The 18,711-nt window shown below is 44.2% G+C and overlaps 1 protein-coding gene across 5 annotated transcripts in view; it reads left to right on the forward strand.

Annotated features, from left to right (window-relative positions):
• Positions 1-18,711, forward strand: part of SLC24A2 (solute carrier family 24 member 2) — a 254,761-nt gene that overhangs the window by 225,139 nt on the left and 10,911 nt on the right. For all 5 annotated transcript variants that reach the window (XM_029053758.2, XM_029053762.2, XM_029053761.2 and 2 more), the window contains 2 exons: positions 7,265-7,354; positions 15,378-15,544. In XM_029053758.2, the coding sequence (XP_028909591.1) occupies positions 7,265-7,354; positions 15,378-15,544 (257 nt within the window). The remainder of the gene's footprint in view (positions 1-7,264; positions 7,355-15,377; positions 15,545-18,711) is intronic.

An 18,711-nucleotide genomic window follows, 5' to 3' on the forward strand; every position in this document is an offset into this window, starting at 1 on the left:
ACCATGAGCCGCCAGTCAGTCACATAGGACTTTACTTAAAACTGACATACTAGTGAATCCCCCGGCAGCCAACATGTTAAGCTGTCTCAGACCACTGTTCTAAGCCACGGGACTGCGTTACTAGTACTGATAATCATTGTGATATCTATTGCGCTAAGTCCTCCTGGAGTAGGTTCAAGATAATAAGGTCAGACCCAATCCCTCCCCCATACAGGGGTCATAGTCTAAGGGGGAGGGAGACGAGGTATTTATTCCCCATTTTACAGGTGAAGAAACAGAGGCACAGAGAAGTTAAGTGACTTGCCCAAAGTAGCGGAACCGGGTTTGGAACCCGGGTCTCCTGATTCCTAGCCCTATGCTAATTCCCCTAAATCACAATCACAGTTAGAGAGAGCAGGATCAAAAAAGTTCCTGATACTGCCAGACACTTCCCAAGCAATCAGAACTTGAATCCAGAAGTTTAGTTTAGTGCACAGGGGCAGGAAAGGGGAAATCCTCAGGCAAATACAAATGCCTACACACTCCAGTGCTTCAGTATACATGCAAACTATTATAAATCAACAACCTAACTTTCTGAGATTGATAAAGTTTTGAGCATATGTACTGTACTCCTAAGTCAGAAGATGGGGCAGGTCACTCAGCAGAAATCCAACAGTATATGCCTGTAGGAAAGAAGGGAGTGAGTCAGTCAAGGTTCCCTCTTATTTAAAAGATTTACGGGTAACCATAGTATCAGTAAGGAATCTCGGTGACTGGAAACATGAGGACTTTTAACACTTTTATGACTCAATCAAATAGCATGGCCTAGCGGATAGAACATAGATAGATATAGGCCTGGGATTTAGGAGACCTGGGTTTTAATCCCAGCTCTGCTGTCTGACCTTGAGCAAGTCACTGATCTTCTCTGCACTTCAGTTTCTATACCTGTAAAATGGGGACTAAATGCCTGTTCTCCCTCCCCCTTAGACTGTGAGCTTACAGTCTAGAGTATTACATCTCCCTACTCTCTTGTATTCTCCCAAGCACTTAATACAGTGTTCTGTACATAGTAAGCACTCAATAAGTACCATTGATTGATTAACAAATACCGTTATTAGTGGTATTAATATCATCATAGACACCTCTTTAAAATTAGTAGGAATCTATGAGGGACAAGTAGAAAGTATTTTTTTCTCTAACTGCCAATTTCATGTTCTTATAATAATAATGGTATTTGTTAAGCACTTACTATGTACCAGGCACTGTACTAAGCACTGGGGTGGATACAAGAAACTCAGGATGGACACAATCCCTGTCCCAAGTGAAGCTCACCATCTCAACCCCCATTTTACAGATGAGGTAACTGAGGCACAGAGAAGTGAAGTGACTTGCCTGAAGTCACAAAGCAGACAAGCAGCAGAGCTGGAATTAGAACCCATGACCTTCTGACTCCCAGGCCCGGGCTTTATCCACTACATCACGCTGTTCTCAGGGGAACAGCCTTTTTTATTATCATTAGCTTTGCTTGGTATCATCATGGTATCTATCGTTTACTGTGTGTCAAGCACTGAGTGAGAAAGAAGACAATCAGATCAAAGTCTCTGTACCACATAGGCCTCACAATCTATGAAGTAGGAAGAGCAGGTATCTTATTCCCATTTTACAGATGAGGAAACTCAGGCAGCTGTGTGACTTTCCCAAAGTCATATAGTAGGCCACTGGCAAAACTTGGACTAGGAGCCATGTCTTCTGACTCCTGGTCACGTGCTCTTTTCACTAGGTCATGTTGTCTACTCTCCCCATGTTTCAGATGAGGAAACTAGAGCCCAGAGCAGTGAAGTGATTTGTCTAAGATTACACAGTAGGCTAATGGCAGAGCTGGGCCTGGAATTCTGGCTTCCTGACTCCTCACCCCATACCCTTTTCATTAGACCACACTATAAGGTCCCTCTCATCTTAGGTAAGAACTAGCTGGGATCATGTGGCATTCACCTGACAACACTTTGAATAATGGGAACACTAAGGTTTCTCTGATTTTTTCAGCACTTCCAAAGGTTCATCGAAAAACTGAGACTATTTGTGAAAAGTTGACCTCTTGTAGAATTTAGAGGAAGGAGAGATGGGACAGGGAAAGGAGCACAGGAAACCTAAATTCTGTATTCAGCTCTGGTCACATGCAGTTTACCTCAGATAAATCACTGAACCATCTGAGCTTCAATTTTCTCTTTCTTTTACCTCTTTTCCTTTCCCCCCCAAGAAGGAGGTGTTTTCACTGATACACTTCAGCAGAGCACACACTGAGACTCTACATAACCTTTGAGTGTACACGGTTGGTCTCCACCCTGTTAAAGACTCAAATATATTTAAAAGAGAGGGTGGCATAACCTGAAGATAATGGTGTTGGCCTCCCTGGCCTTAGTCAAATAACACAGTCTTGTTGGGCCTGCATATGATAATGGAAATGCCTGTGACCAGATATGCAAGCCCTTTCCTCCTCCTCCCCGAGAAAGCCTTCCCTGTTCTGTGCACACCATTTCCTCATCAACCGCCTACATGTCCCAGTGGCCCCGAGTGCCCTGTGTTGCACCCCTTCTTCAGCTTTACTGCTCTCCCTCCCTGTCCTTCAAAAAATGGCTCCCCATAGTCCCTCTGTGTTGGTCCCCCATCCACACTAGACTAGTCAACACCTGTAACTGCTCCTGGTTTTTCTTTTCCTTTTTGAAAGCGTTTTGTTAAACTTAATGGCCCCACCACTGCCTCCTTCCTTCGTTTTCAGGCAAGTCCAGGTGGTCTGGGATGGACCTGGGCAGGATGAGGGAAAATCAGGCCGTGGAAGTTCCTTTCTGGGCCTCCTCCTGCACTGCAGCAGGGGGTGTAAGCCAGATAACTGGGTCGTTGAGTTTAAAACCAAAAAAAGTTTTTTAAAAAAAAGGATTTTAAAAGAGAAATGGAAAACCTGGGCCAGTTTCAGGCACTGAACCAGCCCAGTGGTGGAGCATGGGAGGAACACAGGGACAGAATGCTGGGGGAGCCAATTTAGGGTATAGAAGGAGGGGGCAGGAAAGCCACAGGGGGAGGGGGAGAGAGGCACCTGGGATACCACAGGGATAGTGGGAGTAATGGGGGAGGGCAGAGCAAGAAGAGGCAGGCTGGGTAGGATTGGGTGAGGTGGGGTTGGGGTAGGGAGGGAGTGGGCCTTACCTTGACAGGAAGGAACATCGTGCGCAGCGTGCTTTGTCCAGAAGTGAAGCAAAAGCCACTGCGCTATCGGGTAAGTGCCTGGTCACTCCTAGATTCCTCTGCTCCAGGCTGAGCAACCCCTTGCCCTTCTTTTCTCCCCTTTGGACCTATTTTCCCTCCCTTTCATCCTTCTTGTGGCTCTCCTCCGGGCCCTCTCAAGGGTCTCCACATTGCTTTCAAAATTCTGAGACCAAAACTGTCCAAAGATCCCCATCTTTCCTGGAAATTTCTCACCATAGAGCCTTTCTTTTAAATTTTAAAGAGCATCTACCAAGATGATCAGTTGGGGGCTATCAGAATCTTTCTCCCTAAAGACACTCTAGTACTATATATCCTCCAAGTATGCAGGTGCTGTTGGGGATGTGAAACGTGGTGGTAAAACTAATTCCGCCTTGGATTCATTCAGTTTCTCATGGATTTTCAGTGACTGGGTGGGAGGAGGGGCAGGGGCGGCGAGGATTTGGATCTTGTTTCAATGAGGAAGCCTATGCGAGACTGACTTGGTGCTATTGTGTTGTGGTGTTTGGTAACAACCTAACCAACAGTGATGGAAATAAGCTTAGAACGCCCCCTGCTACTTAAGGATAAATACATTTTTATAAATAAGCTTTTATATGAACATTTCCTTATAATCTTTTTACGGGTTTGGAATGGTGTGTTTGCATTTCTCCCATGTTTCCAAGGAGAATCCAATTTACCTAATGTTCAATCTTATCCAATCAGAAACTGCAATAGTTGAACATTTTCTTTTTCAGTCTCCAGGGAGTTGGCAAGAAAGGCTTTTTCCCTTTGTAATGACTAGGGCTATTGAGACACTGAGTCTTTAACTTACATTTTGGAGACAGGAAGGCTCTATTTGTGTTCATCACTAAAAGCGCACTTTTCCAATAATATAATTTAGGGTTTGAATTCAGCTCCTGCCGACAAGTATTCATTCTCATTATTTGCTATGTTTAGCTGATGCTGCTCATTTCATTTGGGTTTCTATGTCCATTTCTTCACAAAGGAGATGTCAGAAATAAGCTGGCTGAACTGAAACGGCAGCTACCTAGGGTTTTCATTGGTCCAGTTTTCCATTGATCTAATCCCTGTCTGGTACGGGTAGGGAAAGCGCCGGTAAAAGAGTGTCCGGTATTCATGAGTATAATTACTGGACCCCCTACAGCTAGCCCTCATTTAATAATAATAATTGAGATATTTGTTAAGCACTTACTACGTATCAAGCACTGTACTAAACACAGGGTTAGGAACAAGTTAATCAAGTCAGATACAGTCCCTTCCCACATGGGGCTCTCAGACTAAGTAGTGGGGGAGAATGGGTATTTAATCCCCTTTTTACAGGTGAAGTAAATGAGGCACAGGGAAATTAAGTAACCTGCACCAGGTTACACAACAGGCGAGTGATGAAATGGGGATTAGAATCCACTTCCAACTCAGTCCATTGCCACTTCCAACTCAGTCCATTGAAGAGGTCCCCACGCACAAATTTAGCTTTATATCAGTTAGTGGTATTTAATGAGCTTTTACTGTGTTCAGTGCACCATACTGAGAGCTTGGGAAAGTACGTTACAACGGAGTTAGTAGATGCGATCCCAGCCCACAAAGAGTTTACGGTCTACCGGAAGTTTACAGTTTACAGGAGATATACCAGGGGAAAGACCAAAGAATTAGTGTAATTGTTGGCCTGACCACGTGTGGTCGATAAGCAGAAAAAAGATATGAGAGGTTCAGCTGATTAGGAGCTTTGCCTTTGAAATCTAGATGAATTCTTAGTGGCGTGGATTCACAGGGTAAGGATGCTCTGGACTCAATTCTCCAGTTGAGAAGGTATTTTCTTTTTTCTGTGTTTGATAAACACTTACTATATACCAGGCACTGTACAAAGCGCTGAGGTAAACATAAGGTATTGAGGTTGGACACAGTCCCGGTCCCACATAGGCCACTCAGCCTTAATCCCCATTTTACAGATGAGGAAACTGAGGCACAGAGAAGTCAAGTGACCCACCTAAGGTCACAGAGCAGACACGTGGCAGAGCTGGAGTTAGAACCCACGTCCTCTGACACTCAGGCCCATGCTCTTTCTTCTAGGCCATGCTGCTTCGTGACCTAGTTAAAAGGGCCATGAAACTTTTAAGGGTGTTTGCCCCAAAGAGAAAGTAGGCATCTCCACTTAGAAGAGTAAAGCTCTAGCTCCACAGTTCACTATAAAGGATTTGATGCGTTCAGTGGGAATGATTCCCTTCTATAAAGTAGTTTAGGTTCGCTTAGTTTCCCCATTAGCTATCTAGAATGTTGTCCTGGTTCCAGTTCCTCGGTAAAATGGATGAACTGAGCCCTCATTTAAATCAAGTGGAAAGCTAGCTCTGTGGAATTTTGCTGATAAAATTCTAGAAAACAGCAAGATTAAATTAAGTGGGTCCTCTGAGTTTAAATTCAGTTCTCCAGTTGCTGATTAACGTGCATAATCAAATGGCTAAATTAGTGGTAGTGAACCTTCTTTGGGTAGGGATTTGGGTCCTTGTTATCAGATTTCAAAGAGGTTATTGTGAATAGGTGAATCTTTCTTTTTCAATAAACTGCTCATCAGAACAAGCAGAGGTGTTCTGCATAATTAACCAAGGATGATATTTAAGACAATTGAGATGGCTTTCATCCACCTCCCCGAGAAACTGTATGCCTTAACAAAGGAAAAGTATTTTCTAGAAATATTTGCTATTAAAGGCCATCTGCCAAAATTACATGGTCACTGTTGCAAGCTCTAAAATTAGCCTTCACTGCTTCCCAAAAGGGGGCATCTACAGGGTACAGCAGAAGTGCAGATATTATCAAGGAATTCTCTTCCCTGGGGTCCAATTAGCAGTATTGGCTCAAACGTGTCATGCTTTGCCTTATAGGTTTTGAGGTAAATCAAGCCAATTTCAAATAGTCCACCTGTGTTGTTGTTAAAAGTAGAATCTGCTTAAAGTTATGAGCACCAAAATACTCAGACTGCTGGGCAAAATAGAGAATTAGGCATGATTCATTTTGTAAAAGTTTGCTAGTATTGCATGCTGGCCATTGTGACTTGGCTATTGTACACACTTTGACATCAACATTCATTCATTCATTCAGTTGCATTTATTGAGCGCTTACTGTGTGCACAGCACTGTGCTAAGCACTTGGAAAGTACAATTTGGCAACAGTTAGAGACAATCCCTACCCAACAACGGGCTCATGGTCTAGAAGGGGGAGACAGACAACAAAACAGAACAAGTAGGCAGGCATCACTACCATCAAAATAGATAAATAGAACCTTAGATAAATCCACGTCATTAATAAAATAGGGCAAAAAATATGTACAAATATTTACAAGTGCTGTGGGGAGGAGAAGAAGAGCAGAGGGAGGGAGTAGGGAGGATGGGGAGGGGAGGAAGAGCAGAGGGAAAGGGAGGGCTCAGTCTGGGAAGGCCTCCTGGAGGAGGTTATCCTCCTGGAGGAACTTCTTCCAGTCCTGATTCCAGTGCTAACCAAGTTCAAGTAGCTTGGCTTTTGGGTGATTTTGTATAGCTACATGCAATAGTGGACACTGTAGAAAAGAGTTCTTTACCTCCACGTCACTTTCATTCATTCAATAGTATTTTTTAAGTGCTTACTGTGTGCAGGGCAGTGTATTAAGCGCTTGGGAAAGTACAATACCACAGTGAAAAGTGACATTCCTTGCCCACAACGTGTTCACAGTCTGGGGGGTGGAGGGCTTGGGGAAGACAGCCATCAGTACAAATAAATAAAATTACAGATCTATACATAAGGGCGAGGAGGGAAGAGCAAAGGGAGCAAGTAGGGTGAGGTAGAAGGGGGTGGGAAATGAGAAATGTGGGGCTTAATCTGGGTTGGCCTCTCTCTGTCAACATGTACATCCAAGGATGTAGGATTTTTTTTTTAATCTGCTGTTTAAAACAATCTCTTGGTTAGTTCTTTTAGGACAATTTTTCTCGTGACTGATAACTACACAGTTTGATATATTAGCACTACCTCTGCTCACTACTTCTGCCCATTTCTCTTTCAGTCAGCAAGGAAGTTTTTTCCTATCTCATTCTTCGGATCCATCTCCTGGATAGCCATTTTCTCATACTTGATGGTCTGGTGGGCACATCAGGTAAGATCTTGAAAGTGATACCTTGTAAATGATCGGCCAGTGGCCCTCCCGTTTAGATTTCTGAGGGGTTATTATGGATGGAGTGATGCTCTCACAGTAATTAGTCAATCAATCATATTTATTGAGTGCTTACTGCATGTAGAGCCCTGTACTAGGAACTTGGGAGAGTGCAATATACAGAGTTGGTAGACATGTTCCCTATCCCCCAAAGAGTTTGCGGTCTAGAGGGGGAGGCAGACATTAAAATAAACTACAGATGTGCACATAAGTGTTGAGCTGAGGGTGGGTTGAATGTCAAGTGCTTAAAGGGTACAGATCGAAGTGCAAGAGGGAGAGGAATTAGGGAAAATGAGGGCTTAATGAAGAAAGTCCTCTTGGAGGAGATGTGATTTTAATACGGCGGGCAGAGTGATTGTCCGATATGAAGTGTCAGTCAGGTATGAAGGAGGAAGGACTCCTAGGACAGAGGCAGGAAATGGGGGCGGGATCGTCAGGAAGGTAGACAAGATCAAGGTACAGCGAGTAATTTGGTGTTAGAGGAGCGAAGCGAAAGAACTGGGTTTTTAGTAGGAAATCTGTTTGATGCGGAGGTGGATGAATAACTACTGGAGGTTCTCGAGGAGCGCGGAGACATGGACTGAATGTTTTTGTATTAAAATGATCCAGGCCACAGAGCAAAGTAAGTACTGTGATGGAAAGACACAGGAGGCAGGAGGCCATCCAGGAGGTTGATGCAGTAGTCAATATGAAAAGCAGTGTGGCCTAGTGGAGAGAGCACAGGCCTGGGAGTCAGAAGGACCTGGGTTCTAACCTTGGCTCTGCCAAATGCTTGCTGTGTGACCTTGGGCAGTTCACTAAACTTCTCTGTGTCTGTTTCTTCAACTGTTTCCTCCTACTTAGATTCCATGCGGAATAGGGACTATGTCCAACCTAATTAACTTGTATCTATCCCAGTGTGTGGAATAGTGTTTGATGCATAGTAAGCACTAAACAAATACCATAAAAATGTGGGATGGGTTAAGTGCTTGGACCAGCCTAATAGCAGTTTGGATGGAGAGGAAAGAGTGGATTTTAGAACCAACAGGATTTGGTGACAGATTGAATCTGTGGGTTGAATGAGAGAGATGAGTCGAGCGTGTGCCAAGTTTATGGACTCGAGACAGAGAGGATAATGGTGCTGTCTACGGTAATGGGAAAGTCAGTGGGAGGACAGGATTTGGGTGGGAAGATGAAGAGTTCTGATTTGGACATATTAAGTTTGAGGTGTCAGTGGGACATCCAAGTAGAAATATAAAGTACAGCCCAACGCTCCAGTCACAGGTGAACGTCCTCTTTCTTCCTTTTGGTTTGGTCTTCCATTTCTGTCAGATTCAAATGCAAGCAAGTTACTGACAGCTGTCTTAGATTTCACTTTGAAATGGCTCTTCATCTTCCCTCTGCATATTCTACAAGTGTGTGAGATCAGCCCTCAGGCAAGATCTGGGTCTGCCAGTTGATTGACTACAGCCCACAAGATGGAACCCAGGCTATGTCTCTGTTCACAGAAGCTACTGCCCTATCTGACTCTGAACTAGTTGCAAACTAGTTGAACCCCAGCAGGGTGCAGGGGTTGCTGAATGAATCTGTAGCTGGCTCAGAACCAGGAAGGAGCCACTGCCTTGCAAAGTCCCTTCCCTCCCCCTTAATTTTCACCCTAATGCCGAATCCCCACTCTCCCCTCCCTTCAAAATTGAAAGAGTGGGTTTCTGGCCAAAATATTTTATATGCCCAATCCTGTTGTATCCTGTTACTCTAGTGTTTGCCTGCTTGGTAATATATATACCCACACCCCCTAAAGTAGGATTCAGAAAGCCGAATATCTCTAACTTGGCAGCTTTACGAAATGGTACTTGGCAGAGGGCAGGGATCATGTCTACCAACTCAAATGTACTGTACCCTCCCAAGCGCTTGATAGAGTGCTCAATAAATGCCACTGATTGATCGATTGATCGACTGACTTACCTATTTAGTGAGTCTAAAAGAACCAGTCCATTTCATTTCACTATAACTCTTTAAAAGGTTTTAATTCCGAGTGGCGGCTTGCTCAGGTCAAGCAGTGAATAACAGCCTAGCCAAGTTGTCATATTGAAGATGCTCAATGAACTTGTTCCTCTTGAATTATTTAGTCCACCTAGGTAGTGAGGTTGTGGGAGAAGAGACCCCTTGATTAGCAGAGAGCTAGCAAAGGCATCAATAGTAAACAGATCTGAATAGCTGAGACTGGCTGCAAGAATGGGTCAGACTGAAGAAGATGGCTGCTCAAGGAAAGAGAGGAGTGGCAACAGGAAGTCCAGGAGGTACCAGATAATAATAATAATAATTACAGTGTTTGTTAAGCACTTACTATGTGCCAAGCACCGTTCTTGGGATGGCTCCTAGTGAGCTCGTTTCGGGCAGCGATTGTCACTCTGTATTGTTGTACTGAACTTTCTCAAGTGCTTCGTACAGTGTTCTGCACACAGTAACTCTTAATAAACACGATTGAATAAATCTTAAAGAAGCAAAAGGCCGAAAGAAAAAAAGTCCTCCTTGTCTACTGCTAGAACCCCCCGAAGGCAACCCCCAAATGCACTATTGGGTTCAAATAAAATTAAGCTGACCTGTTCTATTTTAATATTTGAAGATTCAATGATTCAGTGATTCAATCAGATTTATTGCACGCTTACTGTGTGAAGAGTATGTGCTAAGCGCTTGGGAGAATACAATATAATAGACTTGGTAGACACGTTCCCTGCTCACAGTGAACTCACCATCTAGAGCAGGGAGGGGCTTATTCAGAGACCATTTTCTGAAATATTTTGAACCCAGATAAGAATTGAATATAAAAAAACAGCAAGTAATAATTATAATACCTGTGGCATTTGTTAAGCACTTACTATATGCCAGTCACTGTTCTAATAGCTGGGGTGGACTCAAGCAAATCGGGTTGGACACAGTCCTACCCCACATGGGGCTCACAGTCTTAATCCCCATTTTACAGCTGAGGGAACTGAGGCACAGAGAAGGGAAGTGACTTGCCCAAGGTCACATAGCAAAGTGGCAGAGCTGGGATTTTATATATATATATATATATATTTCTGGAAGCTAATCCACTCCTAGACCATCCTGGAGACCACAGTTCCATTAGAACAGTAACTACAGGCCAAAATCAGCTCTGTGCTAAAACCTCTCTAGCATCTCAAATTAAGATCAATCATGTCCTTATGAACTTGACCATTTCTGCAATTTAACCATATGCGAGGATTGCTCTCCAAATGGATGTTTTGTTGGAATTTTTTCTTTCCTTTTTAGGTTAATGCTTGTTTTTACAGACCGTGTCTCTGCCTCCTGCACTGACCATAATTGGAGGAGAGTAATAAATTGGTCCTAGTGGATGACATGAAAGCCCTGGTATTGGGCTCTAGGTTTTGATCCTAGCCTGAGCTTCTGGGCCATCAATTTGCCAATTGTCCTTTGCAAATTATTCAACCTTAGTTTTCCTATAGGTAGACTCCACAGGAGGCTGCTTGTGGATTGCCTGATTAAGGATGGGGAAAATGCCTGGAACTCCAGGTTTGCCTTTTTGCTCTCCAGAAGCCTGTGAACATTTCAGCTCTGCTTTTTGGGCTCTGTTGGGATTAGAAGAGAGAATATACTGGGAGATTATGGTCAACTATAGAGTACCTATCGCGGTGCTTTGTACACCCAGTCAGCACTTAGTGAGGACTTTTGTCTGGATGGCTGGGTTAAGTGCAAATATCTCTGATAACAAGCAAGGGAAAGCAAAAATTATGAAAAGCCTTTTCATTTCCGACATACTAATTACAGTGCTGGGTTAATAGCAAAGCACTCGGGAGGCAAAGGACAAAAAATTCTAATGGGCATCTCTTCACTGAACATTAGCCTTGAGAAGATATTAACCTTCAAAGACTAAGACCCCTAAGTAGCAAAACAAAAATGGCAAAGAGAAGCTGCACCAGTCAAGCACTCTGAGCAATCTGCGGAGCATTAACAAAACAACTCTTGCTCCTTTGAGTCCCACAGAAACAGTTAATAAGGAGAACTTGGAGACTTGGAGTCGAACTACATTTTATTTCAAGAGGTTTTTGGGTGTTGTTTTTTTTCCAGAGTACTTACAGGAATAGTAGGATCTCCTCAGAAGTCTCGTTGGATATCTTGGGGTGGTTTTCTGAATTTTTTTTTTTTACAAATTCCTTTCAAAGGTTTGATACACCCACTGTCTACTGTCTAAAGTTCCTCTCCTCCAATTTTATCCTTGACCCCCTCCAATCTGGCTTCCATCCCCTTCACTCCACAGAAACTGCCCTCTCAAAGGTCACCAATGATCTCCTTGCCAAATCCGATAATGATAATTTTGGTATTTGTTAAGCGCTTACTATGTGCAGAGCACTGTTCTAAGCGCTGGGGTAGATACAGGGTAATCAGGTTGTCCCACTTGAGGCTCACAGTTAATCCCCATTTTACAGATGAGGTAACCGAGGCACAGAGAAGTTAAGTGACTTGCCCAAAGCCACACAGCTGACAAGTGGCAGAGCCGGGATTCGAACCCATGACCTCTGACTCCCAAGCCCAGGCTCTTTCCGCTGAGCCACGCTGCTTCTCAATCTGATGTCCTCTACTCCATCCTCTATTTCAACCCAGCCCGCATACTTCGCTCCTGTAATGCTAACCTACTCACTGTACCTCCATCTCTTGTTGCTGACCTCTCGCCCACCTCCTGCCTCTGGCCTTGAACACCCTCCGTCTTAATATCCGACAGACAATTACTCTTCCCCACTTCAAAATCTTTTTGAAGGCACATTTCCTCCAAGGGATCTTCCCTGACTCAGCCTTTTTTCCTTTTCTTCAACTCCTTTCTGTGTTGCCCTGACTTGTTCCCTTTATTCACCGCCCCCCACCCCCGCAGCCCCACAACATTTATGTACACATCTGTAATTTTATTTATAATAATGTCTGTCGTTTGAAAGCAGTAGGGAAGAAGCCATTGGAGAGTGAACAGCCGAAGATGGTGGGGTCAGGGAGGGAAGAAAGGAGGGGGGGCAAGTGCTTTGATAAGGTGCAAAGGGATGGGGTCGGAGGTGCAGGTGGAGGGGGTGGATTTTAAGAGGAGGTGGGAGGTCTCCACTTGACGTACTGCTGGGAAAAATGGGAGAGTTGAAGAAGGGGCAGGAGGAGGGAGGGACTGGAAAGGAGTAGGGGTGATTTGGGGGAGATCACGTCTGGTGGTTTCAGGTGTCAAACAGGTCGTCGCACCTGATTGGGTCCCTCAAGGCTCAGTTCTGGGTTCCCTTCCATTTTCCATTTACATCCACCTCTTGGGCTTCAACTACGTTCCCTATATGGTTGATTCCCAACTCTTCATCTCCAGCTTTAACCTCTCCCTCTCTCTGTAACCACACATTTCCTCTTGCCTTCTGGACATCCCTACCTGGATATCCCTCCCACCATCATCTCAAACTCATCATTTCCAAAGCTGAACTTCTCATATTTTTTCCAAAACCCTCTTCTCCCAACCGACTTTCCCATCACTGTTCACAACACCAACAACCTCCCTGTCTCACAAGCTTGCAACCTTGGAATTATCCTTGACTCCTCTCTCTCCTTCAACGCGCCCATTCAATCTGTCACAAAATCCTGCCTGTTCTATCATCACATCTCCAGAATATTCCTCTTCCTCTCCATCCAAACTGCTACCATGTTGGTCCAACCCCTTATCATATCCCGCCTTGACTATTGAATCAGCCTCCTCACTGACCTCCCTGCCTCCAGTCTCTCCCATTTCCAGTCTATATTTCACTCTGCTACCCATATCATTTACCTAAAAAGTTGCTCTAGGTGTCCCTCCACACCCCTTAAAATTATTCCATGGTGGCCTACCCATCCCCACATCAAACAGAAACTCCTGTACAAGGACTTTACGGCACTCAATCAGCTCTCTCCCCCTCTACCTATCCTCACTCCTCTCCCACTACAACCCAGCCCCAAACTTCACTCCTCTCATACTAGTCTACTCACTGTGCCTCTCATCTCTCTTGCTGATGACCCCTTGCACACATCCTCCCTCCTGCCCGGAAGTACCTCCTTCTCCCTTCATATCTATCAGACCTCCACTCTTCCCATCTTCTAAGCCCTACTAAAATCACATCTCCAGGAAGCCTTCCCTGACTAATTTCTCATCTCCCCACCCTAATTTCCATCCTTCCTGCATCATGTATGCGCTTGAGTCTGTAACCCCTAAGCACTTAGGTATGTTCACCACCTGCACCCCAGCATATACATATACATATCTTTATAGTAGGTTGCCTTCCCTATCTGTACTTTATTTTAAATTATAATAAGCTCCTTGAGGACAGAGCTTGTGTCTGTTTACTATATTGTATTCCCCCAAGAGCTTAAAACAGTGCTCTACATAGAGAAAGAGGTAGGTGTGGATTGTTTTCAAGATGCTCCTTTAATTCACATTTATGATATAATCTATTGAAATATCAATATGATATATCTGGAAGACCAGAGGTGCTACAACTTTTTTAATGTTCATCCAAATTCTATAGTCTCTTTCCCATTAATTTTTCTTATATAGAGAGAATGTCAGGTAAATGCCAGTGGCAGGATCATCCAGGAAAAGCCAAAACAAAACTATAGAAGCAAAAATGTCATAGGCAAAAATTTTGCTTTCAAATACCAAATTAGAAGATTATTTCTTTTTTCCCCACACTATGTACATTTTTCTGTTGGCGGCATTCTGATGATTGATCCAAAGAGTAATTTCTGTATTAAGGCTTGTTTCCTTTGTCAAACTTGGTTCCTGTCTTCATATCTTTTGCCTACAAAAGATAATGATGGTATTATTTTGTGCTAAATTTGTTTTCATCCCCAATTTGGCCAACAATAAAAGCTTTTAGAATGATTCAATTCCCTGGAAAGGTTTGCCAGGAAAAAAAAAATACCTGCTCATAGGCTCTTCAGACTGATAATGTATACGTCTGGAGAGAAACACACAGTCCTTGGTCCCAAAGGACAATAAAGAAATGGAGTGTCACTGAGTCCCACCTCTGCTAGCTGACGACTCTGAAACCTGGCACAGTGCACTCAGCTAAGATTACTGGAGGCCAGTCCCGATCCTGGGAGCAGAATATAGGGAACTTGGAGAAGCAGGATGGAGGAGCTAGGTGTCGTTGAGAAGTTGATGGGTCAACCATCTCCGAAAGATAGCGCGAGAAGACCCAGCCACCGGGAGAAAAACCTAGGATCACCTGCATAGTGTGAAGACAGTATGAGCTGAAAAGTTGAATTCCTGGTGGGTGTGAGAGTTTCTTTCACTTGGGGGCTTTACTGAAGCCTGCTTGTCCCTGAACATAAGTTCATACTAGATAACAAATAAATCTTCTTAAACCTCATGTATGACCCCTGCCTGCTGAATTTGAGTGTTGGGATCAGAGTGAATGAGAGGATTGAATCAGGATAATGCCAAGGGGCTTGTGAGACAGGGAGGATAGTGGTGGTCTATATGGTGATGGAAAAGACGGGGTAGGATAGGGTTTGGGTGGGAAGATGAGGAGTTCCATTTTGGCATGATGTTTTCTGTTCTAGGGACTGGAAAATTACGTGTGGGCTTCACTACAACTTTTTCTTATTTCCCAAATTCCCATTTGACCCTAGAATTGTTTCTAATCAAAATGTCAAGTGGTATGGCCTCATCTGCTGTGTGATCTTGGACAAGTCACTCTTCCCCACTTACCTCATCTGTGAAAGGGGGATGAAGACTTTGAGCCCCAGGTGGGGGACATGGTCTGTATCCAATCTGACTAGTTTGCATCTACCCCACTGCTGGTACAGTGCCTATACGTAGTAAGTGCTTAACAAAATCCACTTAAAAAAAAAATTAGAATGAAATGTGATCTCTAAGGATTATGCTTTTCTGTTTGACAACCAAAAAATGCTTTTGCAGTGCTCAGGCTCTTTTTATCACAAACATCTCCTTTAGGTTGGAGAGACAATCGGCATTAGCGAAGAGATAATGGGGCTGACCATTTTAGCGGCTGGGACCTCTATCCCTGATCTCATTACCAGTGTCATTGTAGCCCGGAAAGGTCTGGGAGACATGGCGGTGTCCAGCTCTGTCGGTAGCAACATCTTTGACATTACAGTGGGGTAAGTCATCATCCACAATATATGAATGTATATATATACTGAACGGTGTGTTTCATGTTTGCAGAGTTGGAATAATAGCTGTAGCATTGATCGAGTGCTCACTTGAAGCAGTGCACTCTGGGAAGTGTCTGGGAAGCACGAAACAAGAAAGTGATACATTCTCTGACTACACACATTCCATTGGGGGAGACAGACATTCAACTATTTACTTGGGGAAGAGAAAGAAGAAGTAAACAGAAGTTCCAATAAAGATGTAGGGGAACTGCTTTGCCACAGTTTGCCCCTTTTTGGCTAAAAACCATTTGAACCCTTGATAGGAACTGGCTTAGAGGAAGTAACATTTTAAAAAAACCCACGAGAATCAAGTGAGCGTCTGGATCCCATTTTCTGTTTTCACTATACTTGGGTCTGGAAAGGGTCACGCTTAAACTAGCATAAATACAAGTCTATCAGTTAAATCAGTTGTTGGAGATGCCGAATCATGTCAGGAAATTTTTGGACTGGATTGCGCTTAGTTCTCATGTGCATCACAATTTGTGGGTGCAGTCAGGTTCATTGTACAGATTCTCTGCCCCACCAAACAGAAATGCTTCCATTTGACATCAGTGAGATTTTTCAGTCATTATGAATGGGGTCTGGGAATAGTCCCAGGATAGTAGTTATTTGCCCTTAAGAGAAATTATTGGCATATTTTGAGCTATGATTTGCTATTCCATGTATAGGGGAAGTTGGGTGGAGTTCTTCACGTTAGAGTTGAATGAACCGGATTCATACCAGGGTTCCCGACGTGAACTGTTCCTATAAAAATGCCAGGTGGAAGAAATAATTCTTCCTATTACTTTACTTATTTAAAAGTAAGATGCTGTCATGTCCATAACCCTAAATAATAGTTCCATGGGAAAACAAAGGTGCTGGCTGGTCCATTTATGCCATTTTGAGGGAATGCAAAATAAATAAGCACCAATCCAGTAGAGTACATTCAGTTCTGCTAGAACATATATTTTCCTTATAGATTTTGGCTAGAAAGCAACAGCAGCACTAAGCAATGTTCCTCCAAAACCGCACATCTTTTGGGACACAACACGTTGTAGTATCAGAAGAAACTGTTGTGCCCATACATGTAAGGTCAGACACAGGTACTGAAACACAGGCCAGTTCACTATCAACCTTTTGAAGAGTAAAAATACCTGGCAGTAATACTACCCTCATCACAGACTAGAAAGATAACCTGCAGTAACACCAACCCTTTAATGATCTTCCACCAATGAGAATGAAGATCTACAGTATATACTGAGAGAAGGCAAGGCCTTCCCTTCAGCTCTTTACTATCTCTAAAGTCATGCAGAGTGGTAAAGCACCCAGATCTGATGGCAATCCTGCAAAACCTCTGAGCCAAAAGGGGATTTACTGGTTTCTGCTGAGGACATGCCTCAGACTTCAAAGCCCCTCCACCTCCAAACATCATTTTCGATAAGAAAAGAGAAAATGAGATGATGGCAAAAACTGAAGGGGTATCTCTCTAATCTGTACTGCCAGTAAGAGTCCGGTAAGAGTCTGGAAAGCTACTGAAAAAAACTCCCTGAATCAAAATGCACACAGTAGACCTATCTTTGCAGTACATTAGATTCAGGAGAAGGGTAGTCGGAAGGACATGGGTTCTAGTCCTGGCTCCACCACTTGTCTACTGTGTGACCTTGGGCAAGTTGCTTAACTTCTCTGCGCCTCAGTTACCTCAGCTGCAAAATGGGGATTAAGACTCTGAGCCCCATGTGGGACAAACTGATTCCCTTGTATCTATCCCAGCGCTTAGAATAGTGCCTGGCAAATGGTAAGCGCTTAACAAATACCATTAAAAAAGGGCAAGGAGCAACAGCAAGATGTCTATTCGATGGTGGTAGACTTTTCAAAAAACATTTGATACGGTCAACAGACTTGGGCCTGCCTTGAGAAATGCAAAAAGATCCTAAAATCACTCCTTAGGATGGCTGAGTTAGAGTTGAAGGTTCCCTGCCTGACATTTTTCTCAACCCCATCAAAATAAAGCATGGCTCTTTAGAATTCCAATCCTTTTCAAGTATTCGTTGCTTTCGTGCTTCCTCCCCATTCGCTCCCCAGAAACTGCCCTCTCAAGGGTCACCAGTGATCACCTTCTTGCCATCCAACCCCTTGCCCCACTCCCACCCCCCGCTCCCCAGAAACTGCCCTCTCAAGGGTCACCAGTGATCACCTTCTTGCCATCCATCCCATCCAACCCCTTGCTCCACTCCCACCCCATCCCTGTTATCCTGTCCCAGTGTCATCCCTCATCACCCTCCACCCATGCCGGCCTCATTAACTCACTCCCATCCAACCCCTCCCCAGCTTTCGCCTAAGCCAAGTGTGGCCTGTGGAACCCCCCGCTCCATCATGGGAAATCTCCCCTTCATCCTTGACCTGTTCCTGACCCAGTCACTGCTCCTTCTCACCATCAGTGAAAACTGGCTCTCCCCAGTTGACACGGTTGCCCCTGCCTCCCTCTCCAGAGGGGCCTCATCTTCACCTGTGCCCCAAGACTCACTGGGAAAGGGGGAGCAGTTGGGTCCCTTCTTGCTCCCCAATCCAATGAAGCCCATATCATCTGCCTCTACCACCCATTCCAGATACTAGTCACAGTCACCTACTGCATCCTTCCCAAACCCCACCTCCAACTTTCTGAATCATTTTGATCCCTTTCCTTCTCCATCTTTTGATTCCTTCTCTCTTTCTCCATCCCTACAATGATCTTCGGGGACTTCAATATCCACATAGAGGTTCCTGATAATGCTTTCACTAAACACTTTCTATCGCTACTGAACTCCATTGGAGCTCCAATCCAGCTCTCCCACTCACCAACCTGGAGACACACTTGATCTCATCCTCTCTTGCCATTTTACAATCTCTACCCTCACCAACTCTGAAATCCCTCTTTCTGACTACAACCTCCTCGCCTGCCTTCTCTCCCATGCACCTCCTCCCGCAAATCTGTCCCGTTCTCCCACAGAGACCTCCGATCTTTTGACCCCAACCAATTTTCTCAAGACATCATGCCTCATTTAGCCTCCATACCCAAACTACCTTCTCTTGATGACCCAACTGACGCCCTCAACTCCACCCTCTCTACTGAACACAACTCTCTCGCTCCCCTATCC

Source organism: Ornithorhynchus anatinus, chromosome X3 (assembly GCF_004115215.2).
Source record: "Ornithorhynchus anatinus isolate Pmale09 chromosome X3, mOrnAna1.pri.v4, whole genome shotgun sequence".
Classification (NCBI taxonomy): domain Eukaryota; kingdom Metazoa; phylum Chordata; class Mammalia; order Monotremata; family Ornithorhynchidae; genus Ornithorhynchus; species Ornithorhynchus anatinus.